We start from the raw sequence: 13,015 nt of genomic DNA, 5'->3' as shown, positions 1-13,015 counted from the left end.
ATAGAGGAAGAATTACTGATTTACATCTATTGGATCATAGAAAAGGCAAGGAAAATTAAAAAAAAATAACATCTATTTCTGCTTCACTGACTACTCTAAAGCCTTTGACTGTGTGGATCACAACAAACTGTGGAAAATTATTAATGAGACAGGAATACCAGGCCACCTTACCTGTCTCTTGAGAAACCTGTGTGCAGGTCAAGCAGCAACAGTTAGAACCGGACACAGAACAATGGACTGGCTCAAAGTTGGGAAAGGAGTACGTCAAGGCTGTACATTGTCACCTTGCTTACTTAACGTATATGCACAGCACATCATGTGAAATGCTGGGCTTGATGAATCACAGGCTAGAATCAAAATTGCAGGAAGAAATATTAACAACCTCAGATATGCATTGATACCACTCTAATGAAGAAAGGGAAGAGGAACTAAAGATGAAAACGCTGGCTTAAAACTCAACATTCAAAAAATGAATATCATGGCATCTGTTCCCATTACTTCACGTCAAATAGATGGGGAAAAAGTAGAAACAATGGCAGACTTTATTTTCTTGGGCTCCAAAACCACTGCGAACAGTGACCACAGCCACAAAATTAAAAGACGTTTGCTCCTTTGAAGAAAACCTATGACAAACCTAGATAGTGCATTAAATAGCAGAGACATCACTTTGCCAACAAAGGTCCATATAGTCAAAGCTATGGATTTTCCAGTAGTCACATACAGATGCTAGAACTGAACCATAAAGAAGGCTGAGCACTGAAGAATCAGTGCTTTTTACCAGTGGTGCTGGAGAAGACTCTTGAGAGTCCCCTGGACAGTAAGATCAAATCAGTCAATTTTAAAGGAAATCAATCCTGAATATTCATTGGGAGGACTAATGCTAAAGCTCCAATACTTGACCACCTGATGCAAAGAGCCAACTCTCTGGAAAACACTGATGCTGAGAAAGATTGAAATTAGGAGGAGAAGGGGGCAACACAGGATGAGATGGTTAGATGGTATCACCAACTCAATGGACATGAGTTTGAGAAAACTCCAGGAGATGGTGAAGGACAAAGAAGCCTGGCATGCTGCAGTCCACAGGGTAGCAAAGACTTGGACATGACTTAGTGACTAAACAACAACTGATTCACACACCAAAAACAAAAACAAAAACTGAGCAAAGTTAATAGTTATCCTAGAGAAAATGTTATTGTATTACACTACTTGACTCAGCAGTAAACAATATTTACTGAACTACATACAACAAAGGAAATCAGTCCTGGGTGTTCATTGGAAGGACTGATGCTGAAGCTGAAAGAAACTCCAATACTTTGGCCACCTGATGTGAAGAGCTGACTCATTTGAAAAGACTCTGATACTGCGAAAGATGGGGATAACAGAGGATGAGATGGTTGGATGGCATTACCGACTTAATGGACATGGGTTTGGGTGGACTCCAGGAGTTGGTGATGGACAGGGAGGCCTGGTGTGCTGCAGTTCATGGGGTCGCAAAGAGTCGGACACGACTGAGCAACTGAACTGAATATTGTCTCACAAAAATTTGACATAATTAATTTTAGAAATGGGAAGATAATGCATGGGAAGAGGATTTAAATTAGTTAAATCCTCACTCACTCTAACAAGAAATGATTCAGTGATATCTAAAAGTCATAAATTAAGAAAGAACAATAGAAGAATATTATGTGGAAATAGATACAAGAAGAGAAGCTAAAAGAATTGAAAATTGTCGCCTAATGATCATGAATTGAGAAGGGAGTATAATTTTTTATTACAAAGATTTTGATAAAAAATATTTTAAGAGGTAAGCTATTCATATATTATTGCTATTTGAATTTACTTCTATTTCAGGAGGAATTCAAAAATCTATGTAAAAAAAATTTTTTTTAAAAATCTATGTAATAGCAACATTATTATATTAAACTTTATTATCAGCTATACAATTGTGAAACTCAGGAAGAGTGGTCAAGAACAACTCTCAAATATAAGAAAATAAGCACTTAGGTTATTATTTTATAAGGCAAGGCCCACTTGAACATTTTGATCACGGTTTTTGCCTTTTCGACCTCTGACCGAGAAGCTGTATTTGTGTGATCCAAATCTGAAGTGAGACAACAGATAGCAGCAATAATGTTCACTGACTGTTACAGAAAGCATATAGACAATAAGCCATCTCCCAAAAGGCACAGAAGAGATGAAGTCAATTACATCGAAAACACATATTAATATTCAATTGAGATGCAGCAACCAGAGAGGAGTTGAAATAAAGTAATTAACAAAACATATTATGCATTCATAAAAATTATATAACAGCTAAAAGTATATAATGATATATTAATAAAAATAACCTTGGCATATGCTTGGACACTGTGCTAATAAGCATTTATCATTTCATTTATTGCATCCTGTGGGGAAGTTGATATTCTTCTCTCCAGTTTTACAAGTAGGAAACTCAGTCTCAAAGGGGTCAAGTAATATGCACCCCAATACACAAATAAACAGGGGAGCAGGGATTAACACCTAAGTCCATGGTCATAACCACTAAACAATTTACAAAAAAACAAAAATTCTAATTTTTCTAAATTCAGAATAGTAAATAGAATTATGGTTAATCTGGAATATCTTCTTAAATTACATTAATTGTAGATGATCTAATAGTTCCCTATAAATATCTACTTAAGAGTCAAGCTCAAGGACCAACGTAAGTTATTTGTGTTTAGCTTTTGAATAATGCCATTTCTAAATCCACATAGTTTTCAAGTTATTTCTGCATTTTTAAAATTTATACTGTTGAGTTCACAGTAAAACAAACTAGCCATTAAACTAACATATTCCTCTACAAAGTAGTAAGACAAACTTCAGGCACATCATAGCAAGAAAGCATGATGCACAAGATGAACTGTAACACATTTCTATCGTATCCTTGTACATAGTAAGTATTCTACAAATACATTAAAAACTCTGTCCTTAAGAAAGGAAAACAATTAAGAAAGAAGAAAAAAACTCATCCAGTATTTTCTTTTACATTCATAAATCTTTCTGCTTTTCTAACAAAATTATCCCAATTAAGGGCCTCAAAATACACAACTATTAAAAGAAACATATATTTTCTAAAAGCTTGAATAGATCCCATGTAGATGAAATGTTGCCTGAAGACAAACAAGGAGAAAAACCCACTTCCCTCAAAGGAAGAATAAAAAAATACATAAAGGGATTTGAAGGTAAAGGAAAAAGAAATGCCTTTCAGCACTGAAATGAGTGAAAAGTCATCAATCTTCGTAATTTAAAAAAAAAAGTTCGCAGATTTCTTTTCGTAAAAGCTCTGTACCAGAAGGAGAAAGGATAATGCAGAATTCAATTATTGATTAAATTACATAATAAAAGGAGCAAGAAAGTCACATAACTTACAAGTTTGTTTTTAAATTTCCAGTCTATGTTAAACTACCTATATGTATAATAACTCTGAAACAAGGAAAATTCAGTTGGAGGAAACTCTTGAGTATTTATTAAATTAAAAATATAAAAGGTCTTGAACAAACAATACTACTTAAGGATTTTAAATTATACAGAAGCACAAGGCAAAACATAATTGAAGAAAATTCTGGATTCAGCTATTAAAATCCCCAAGAAGTTTTCAGTAACAGAAAAATAATCAGATACCATCGTTTATAAGAATGAGCACTATCAACATACACTTCTCTTAAAGTTACAAAAGAAAAAAAAATACAAACATTCAGAAACGGAAAGAAAATGGCAGAAGAATACTGGTTAGAAAGATTTTGCATTTAAATAGTCCATTCTCCCTTATATCAAAAATTGCAAAGTTTGTATGTGCTAGTAGGGGGGGACCACTTTAGCTGCAAGAGTCCTAGCATTGAACAAAATGGACAAACATCTGCCTTCATAAAGTTTACATTCTCATGGAAAAGGAAAACAAAGGGACATAAGAAATAAAATATGTAGTGTGCTAGACAGTGATTTAGTGCTACCGGAAAAACTGATAGGATTCTCTACGGCAGATCTGGATTTAATTTGTTTTAGCAAATTTCTCACCCCTAAGCCCCTACACACAAATACTTCTGTGAAAACTGCACTGCATCTGTTTAAAAGACTACAAGCTGTGAAGTCCAAAAAAACAAAAATCATTGTAATTTACAATTGTCGTAAGTTCCCGTTTTCAAATTTTCATGGCTTCTCATTTACTTGCAAAAATTAAGTTTAGCAGTTTACAATTTAGTAAACATGTAAAGGTATAGTAACATAAATATCTGTGACTGATAGCTGATTACCTATATCTTTCAAGTTAACAAAACAATTTCAAGAACTACACTGAACTGAAATCATTTTATGTATCTAATATAGGTCAGGAAAATGTGCTTTTTAAATAATTCAGAACTTCAAATTCCCTGTCCAGCCCTCTTCCCTTTAAAACAACAACAACATCACACTATTCTCCTATTCCTAGGTAATCTACAATGGGAGTCTTCCTCCTTACAGAGTAAGAAACTGCTGGGAAGGAATCCTGAAAGAAAAGCATCGAAAGGGGATTTGCATATGGCCTTCAAGAAATCCATAAAAAGAAACTACACTTTCAACAGACTTCATGACCTTTCAAGCGATAAAACAACATCCTGAGTGGAAAACTAATGTGCAAACCTAATGTTTGGGTCAATCTCAAAAGTCATTTAATTGAAGGCAGCGACTAACCAAGACCACCTGTGCCCAATAAGCTGATAAATCACAAAGCAAGAAATCCAAGGCAGTTCTGCTTTATCAATGTCAACTCTCTGAACAACAATGATCAAAGTAAAAAGGAACAGATACTCAGTATTAAACCATAAGTAAAAATCTGAGTTGCTGTATTATCATTACTAAAGAAATGATAATCAAAAAACAAAAAAAGCATCTTTCATCTCTTATTAAAAGTAATTCTGATGACAGGACAGCAATGCACAAACAACTTATATTCTAAATAAAATGGCCAACTCACTAATCAGTGACTGGTTTACACAGGTCTTCTCTAGAAACCTGTCCACCTAAGCCTATTGAGACTTTGAATCCATATGTAATATCAAGCAAAAATCAGTATTATCCAGTTGTGTTAGAAAAAAAACCACAGTAACAGAACTTTCTATTATATCCTCACATTTCTCAGAAGTGATGAAAGGAAAATTCTAACATCAGAATAAATAAAATTACTCTGACCCTAAAAACACACTCTGAAATGTTAAGTACATCTACCATTGTGCCTCAAGGCTGAATTCAGTTAATGTTTTTGCAAAAGCTTTCAATTAAGTTTGCATGGCTGTCCTATAATTCTCTGGATGAAAAGCTTGGAAGCTGGCTAAAAATTTCAAGAGAGCTGACTGAACGTAAGTGAACTGTTCCTTAACAAGCCTACAATTTTAGGGAAAAAAAATGCAGTCAGTTTTATCAAAGATGATCTACTCTAAGCATAGTTCAACTATCATTTCATATTGCTTGTGAACCTTCATATCACTGTATAAATTTAGCACTATAAAATTTATTCTGATAAAAATAAAATTTCTTTTTTAAGTGAACTGAAATTAGTCCAAAAACTAATCCTTCTATATACTCTGACTTACATAAAATTGAGACTGAACCAACTGACAGTTCTCCAGAGTTTCTCAATCCAAGTTATTCCAGGAAAACAGTAATCAACCATTTGTGGCAATTAAACATGTCAATAAATCTTAAAGACCTAAAGACAATGAAAAAAGTTATCAAAAAGTAAGTTCAACTCATTGTCAAAAAAATTGGAGTCAATTATACATATATCTTGCCCACGGACAGAGGAGCCTGGCGGGCTATAGTCCATGTAGTCACAGAGTCAGACACAACTCAGCGACTATATCTTCACAACAATATTAGTTTTTTTTTACTATACTTCTAAAAATGAGATTAAAAATCAAACAACACACTGGACCTAGCTTACTGCACAAGAGTAAATGAATTAAAGAGTTCAGGTAGTGATCCTTGTACTGTTTTTACAGATTCATATCATCAATAATAATGGCAATAATAGTACCAATACTATCATTACTCTTAAGTATCTTCCAAAGTGTTCACAACACTTTCTTTAATTATGTAATCAGTAGACAGAATATACCTTAGGAGATAGATAAGGATAGAAGAAGAAAAAAGTTGCCAGACTATATAGTAAGCCAGATGAATAATCAAATTCTCAAATGATTTTCTATTTGAAATCAATATCCACAGACAATACAATAATTCTGGTATTGTATAGCTCCCCTTCATGGATCACAGCCTGTCTTGATGAAGGGGCTGGTGTAACTTAATAAAGTGAAGAGCCATGCCATGCAGGGCCACCAGACAGACAGGTCATAGTGAAGAGTTCTGCCAAAATGTGGTCCACTGGAGCAGGGAATGGCAAACCATTCCAGTATTCTAGCCTCAAGAACCACGTGAACAGTATGAAAAGGCAAAAAGATATGACACCAGAAGATGAGTTACCCAGGTCAAGAGGTGTCTAATATGCTACTAGGGAAAAGCAGAGGGCAATTAATAATAGCTCTAGAAAGGATGAAGTAGTTGGGCCAAGGCGGAAATGATGCTCAGTTGTAGATGTGTTCAAAGTGAAGTCTGATACTGTAAAGAAGACTATTGCATAGGAACACAGAAAGATAGGTTTATGAATCAAGGCAAAGAGCTGACACATTGGAAAGGACCCTGATGCTGGGAAAGATTGACGGCAGAGGAGAAGGGGACACCAGAGGACGAGATGGTTGATGGTATCACTGACTCAATGAACATCAGTTTGAGCAAACTCAGGGAGATAGTGAAGAACAGGGAAGCCTGGCATGCTGCAGTTCATGGGGTTGCAAAGAGTCAGACATGAATTAGCAACTGAATAAATTAGATGTGGTCAAGCAGGAGATAACAAGAGCGGAGATCTACATCTTAGGAGTCAGTGAACTAAAATGGACAGGAATGGACAAATTTAATTCAGATGACCATTATATCTACTACTGTGGGCAAGAATCCCTTAGAAGAAATGGAGTAGCCCTTATAGTCAACAAAAGAGTCCAAAATGCAGTACTTGGGTGCAATCTAAAAAATGACAGAATGGTCTCCGTTCATTTCTAAGGCAAACAATTCAACATCACAGTAATTCAAGTCTATGCCTCAACCACTGATGCCAAAGAAGTTGAAATAGACTAGTTCTATTAAAATTTACAAGACCTTCTAGAACTAACACCACAAAAAGATGTGCTTTTCATCAGAGGGGATTAGAATGCAAAGGTAGGAAGTCAATAGATACCTGGCAAGTTTGGTCTTGGAGTACAAAAAGAAGCAGGGCAAATATTAAGTGAGTTTGGTCAAGAGAATACACTGGTCACAGGAACCACCCTCTTCCAACAACACAAGAGACAACTCTACACATGGACATCACCAAATGGTCAATATTAAAATCAGACTGACTATATTCTTTGCAGCCAAAGATGGAGAAGCTCTATAAAGTCAGTAAAAACAAGACCTGGAGCTGACTGTGGCTCAGATCATCAGCTCCTTATTGCAAAATTCAGGCTTAAATTGAAGAAAGTAGGGAAAACCAGTAGGTCATTCAGGTATAATCATCTCCCTTATGGTTATACAGTGGAGATGACAAGCAGATTCAAGGGATTACATCCGGTAGACAGAGGGCCTGAAGAGCTATGGACAGAAGACTGGAACAATGTACACGAGGCAGTGATCGGAATCATCCCAAAGAAAAAGAAATTTAAGGCAGAATGGTTGTCTGAAGAGGCTTTACCAATAGCCGAGCAAAGAAGAGAAGTGAAAAGCTAGGAAGAAAGGGAAAGGTATACCAAACTGAATGCAGAGTTCCAGAGTGTAGCAAGGAGAGGTAAGAAGGCCTTCTTAAATGAACAATGCTGAGAAATAGAGGAAAACAACAGAATGCATAAGACTTGAGATCTCTTCCAGAAAACTGGGGAAAGGGAACATTTCATGCAAGAATGAAGAATGGGCAGGATAAAGGACAGAAACAGTAAGGACCTAACAGAAGCAGAAGAGATGGCAAGAATCATAGAACAACTGTACAAAAAAGGTCTTAATGATCTGGGTAACCACAATGCTGTGGTCACTCATCTAGAGGCAGACACCCTGGAGGTGAAGACAAGTGGGCCTTAGGAAGCATTATTATAAACAAAGCTAGTGGAGGTGATGGAATTCCAGATAAGCTATTTCAAATCCTAAAAGATGATGCTGTTAAAGTGCTGTACTCAGTGTGTCGGCAAATTTGGAAAACTCAGCAGTGGTCACAGGACTGGAAAATGTCAGTTTTCATTGCAATGCCAAAGAATGTTCAAACTACTGTACAACTACATTTGTTTCGCATGCTAGTAAGGTAACGTTCAAAATCTTTCAAGCCAGGCTTCAGCAGTATATGAACTGAGAACTTCCAGATGTACAGGCTGGATTTAGAAAAGGTAGAGGAATCAGAGATCAAATTGCCAACATCTGTTGGATCATAGAGAAAGCAAGGTAATTCCAGAAAAACATCTATTTCTGCTTCATTGACTACACTAAAGCCTTTGACTTTGTGGATTACACTGTGGAAAATTCTTAAAATGATGGGAATATCAAACCACCCTACCTGTCTCCTGAGAAACCTGTATGCGGGTAAAGAAGCAACAGAACCAGACATGCAACAACAGACTGGTTCAAAATTGGGAAAGGCGTAAGACAAGGCTGTATACTGTCACCCTGCTTATTTAACATCTATGCAGAGTACATCATTCGATATGTTGGGCTGGATGAATCACAGGCTGGAATCAAGATTGCAGGGAAAAATATCAACAATCTCAGATATGCAGATGATACCATTCTAATGGTAGAAAGTAAAGAGGAAATAAAGAGCTTTTTGATGAGGGTGAAAGAGGAGAGCAAAAAAGCTGGCTTAAACTCAACATTCAGAAAACTAAGATCATGGCATCTGGTTCCATCACTTCATGGCAAACAGAAGGGGAAAAAGTGGAAGCAATGATAGATTTTCTTGGGCTCCAAAATCACTGCAGATGTTGACTGCAGCCATGAAATTAAAAGACACTTGCTCCCTGGAAGAAAAGCCATGACAAACCTCTGCATATTAAAAAGCAGAGATGTCACTTTGACGACAAAGGTCCATATAGTCAAAGCTATGGTTTTTCCAATGGTCATGTATGGATGTGAGAGTTGGACCATAAAGAAGGCTGAGTGCCCAAGACTTGATGCTTTTGAACTGCAATGCTGGAGAATATTCTTGAGAGTCCCTTGGACTGCAGGGAGATGAAACCAGTCAGTCCTAAAGGAAATCAATCCTGAACATTCACTGGAAGGATTGATGCTAAAGCTGATGCTCCAATACTTTGGTCACTTGATGAGAAAAGCCAACTCACTGGAAATGATCCTGATGCTGGGTAAGACCGAAGGCAAAAGGAAAAGAGGGTAGCAGAGGATGAGATGGTTAGATGGCATCACTGACTCAATGGACATGAATTTGAGCAAACTCCAGGAGATAGTGAAGGACTGGGAAGCCAGGCGCAGTCCAGGGGGTTGCAAGAGTCAGAACTGAAGTAGTTTAAAATCATAATGCTATTATGTCACAAGGACAAAAATGATCATACTGTACTCTTCAACTGACCAAACCACTTCCTTCCAGCAAGAGGATGAAAACATCCTTATCTTGATTTACCTCTAACAAAACAGATGCATCTATATGAAATCATGTCAAAAATTACTTGATTTCTTAATTATGACAAAATTAATCTTTCTTCCAAATCTTTAATCTGTAAAAAAAAAGTAATGTAAATCTATAATTTATGTGTCATCAAAGCAAGAACACAGTATTCAATTATAAATTCTACAAAGCTTTAGAGCTCTTAACCAGTTCAAAATATTTTCATGCATTCTTGAGATTTTCCCTAAAATGAGATTAAAAGGTAAATTTCAGAGCATTTCTTTATAATATCATTCTCTTTAATTTGAAAAGAGCTTATATGCTTTAAAAAATATTTTTAATGGAGCTTCTTTTCCTCTCTAAAGTTTTACATTTTATAAAATATGTGCGCATGCTCAGTCCTGTCCAACTCTTTGCGACTCATGCACTGCAGTCCACCAGGCTCCTCTGTCCATGGAATTTCCCAGGCAAGAATACTGGAGTGGGTTGCCATTTGCTTCTCCAGGGGATCTTACCAACCCAGGGATCCAACCCACATCTCCTGTGTCTCCAGCATTGGCAGGTGGATTCTCTACCACTGAGCCTCCTGGGAAGCCCCATAAAATATATAATCAATATATAGTATTAATTCTAAACTTAAAAATAGAATCTTAAAACCTATGTGGATTGGTATATGTCTACATGGACGTAAGTTCTGAAGACCTTTTAATGAGTTTATGCAAAAGTTAACTACTTTGAGACAACACAAAGGCCATTTTCATTTGCTGATACCTGACAAAGCATTTTAGACTTTGTTCAACTTATGCAAAGATATACAGTTAAAAGCAAAATCAATAATCCCTACACCCTGTAGTAACTTATATCTCAGAGCCCTTAAATCAAATTCAACTTAAGATAAAAGAATATGCTCATCCACTAAGATTTGAACAGGTCTCAGAAATACATTATGACAATAGGTAATATTAACACAACTATCAACACAGATTTTTAGAGGTGGAATTCCGTCTGAAGGCTGGGAAATGGACTAATTTTTCAAGGTTCCTTCTTGCCCTAATTGAAGGATTAAAAATATATACAATGAATTGGAAAACAGTGCTAAACATTCCCTTTGTGTATGATCCTCACAGGTAACTATAATGGACCAAATATAAAGGAAACTTACTCACTAATACGATCAACCACAAGTCAACGTGGCTTTTTACACTCGTCCTCCTATACTATATCTGCAAAATCTCACCCTGTGAAACCTATCACCACCATGAACTCAGGCCACCTATAAATCTGAAAATACAGTTCTTCAAAGGCCATCTGACTATGAGCAATTCTCCCTTACTCTACCACACCTGCTTTAGGTTGTAAACCATATGGAGTGTATTATACTAACTACTCTTCAATAACTTCAGTAGGCAATTCTAAATTTTCAATGTACCCTGTAATGCACATGTTTTGAACCAAGGTTTTCTGAGTAATTTTTGCTTCTTCACTGGCTAAAGGCACCTAAAATTAGCTTTTGTAGATAATTCCTAATTTGAATTTAGTTTTTTTACTACACACGTTACTGGGCAACAGATACAGTTTACAGTCTTAGTAAATGATATGCCACTCATTTGCTTCAGCAGAGTGTTTAATATTAAAGCAGGTGCTTTTCTGTTGAGTAAGAGCTATCAGCAGGACTCTAACAGGCAACAGATGCTTACTAGGGCCTGTCAAGACTAGAAGATTTTAGATGATTTTTTCCCCCACCCAGAATACTTCTTAAATTTAGTAATACTGACCTGCAGAAAGTAAAAAGTAATGAAAAGGAATAATCCTGAAAACACTGAATTAGTTTTCAGATGATAAAAGACAAAAAAATAATAATGAACACTGATGTTCAGAAGAAATGCCAGGAAAGAAAAAAATATTCATGTATCTCTTTTATCCAACTCTTATTAAACATATGACAATGTCAACTTTGAGCTCACTACCTTAAAGAAGTGCAATATTTTGTGAATTGAGGTTGTACATAAAGCATCTTAGTATATAGGAGCCAACATCCTGAACCCAGGTTAAGAGAAAAGTGTTTGCAAAGACAGAAATCCAGATTCCACTAAGAATTTTTCCAACAAAAACATTAGACTCAGAATGTGTACAAAATAATAAACATAAACTATTTATCTTTGTAGATGCTGGTAGTGTTTTTTGTTTTCAGTTGGTTTTTTATTTTAGTTAGCAAATAAATAATATTCTATTATCCATAATGTTAAATGTGGGAAAAAACTGAAAGCAACCAGGATATGAAATTATAAAAGGCAGAAAGTCAATCTAAAATCTTAAGCTAACAATCTTTAAATAAGGTAGCAGTCTCCTAATGAGAAAGAAAACTATTAGCAATTTTAAAAGCCAAATGTTTATACACAGGCATAACAGTAAAGTATTGCCATAAAACAAATGCATGATTTTAGAAATCAAAAGTAAGAAAGAAAACAGCTGTGATTCTAGTACTTATATAGTACTTATATGCCAAGGGAGTAGAAAAATATGATAACCCAAGTTGAACTATTTAAGCCAAGTTGGAGTTTACTCTCTTCATGGTCTAATTCCAAAACTTGAGGCTTAATGGTAAAAACATGAAAATGGTAAAAAAAAAAAATGAAATAGTTGTTTGACAAAACTGACAACAGAATAAACATTATAAACTTAAATTATTTGTTAATATTTAAGATTTAAAGCATACAGCTAATAAATATGAATCAAAAATAAAATTGAAATCCAAATTACATTAAACATATTTTAAAGCACTATTTTCTGTTCCCTTTATCCACGAAGAATATACTAATCAGAAGTGCACATGATGCAGAAAATGTTTTAAGATTTTGCTTTATGTTTCCAATTATGCACAGCGAAAAGCTTTTCATGAATTCAAAGTTTAAAAAAAAACAAAACACATGCAACTTAAAGTCCTTAAGGCTTAATTTACCGTCTTGTGACCATTCTGGCAGGCCACATGCAGCGCTGTCTGCCCCATCGCATCCTCGACATCGACATCACTGACGTGTTGTACTAGGTCATGGAGTAGTTCTGTCCGCCCATTCACAGCCAGCCAGTGTATCTGTACAGCCATTTAGTTACATAACATTTATGCAGGAGTATTTCATATAAAAACAGCCAATAAATAATGCAATTATTTCTCAACTGTGAGCACTACATGCATACCAAAGATTAAAATTTAAGCCAATATAATTTTTTCCTATATTTTAAATGTGGGAAAATATGTATCAGGATATAGGTTACACAGTCATGTATTTCAAAATCAAGCATTTCAATGTTCAA

The 13,015-nt window shown here is 35.5% G+C and overlaps 1 protein-coding gene across 1 annotated transcript in view; it reads right to left on the bottom strand.

Moving 5' to 3' along the window:
- Positions 1-13,015, bottom strand: part of HACE1 (HECT domain and ankyrin repeat containing E3 ubiquitin protein ligase 1) — a 104,778-nt gene that overhangs the window by 70,666 nt on the left and 21,097 nt on the right. The window contains exon 6 of the mRNA XM_052646083.1: positions 12,663-12,794. Coding sequence (XP_052502043.1) covers positions 12,663-12,794 — 132 coding nt within the window. The remainder of the gene's footprint in view (positions 1-12,662; positions 12,795-13,015) is intronic.

Source organism: Budorcas taxicolor, chromosome 9, assembly GCF_023091745.1.
Source record: "Budorcas taxicolor isolate Tak-1 chromosome 9, Takin1.1, whole genome shotgun sequence".
In the NCBI taxonomy this organism is placed as follows: Eukaryota; Metazoa; Chordata; class Mammalia; order Artiodactyla; family Bovidae; genus Budorcas; species Budorcas taxicolor.
This window is presented reverse-complemented; position numbering and strand designations above follow the sequence as displayed.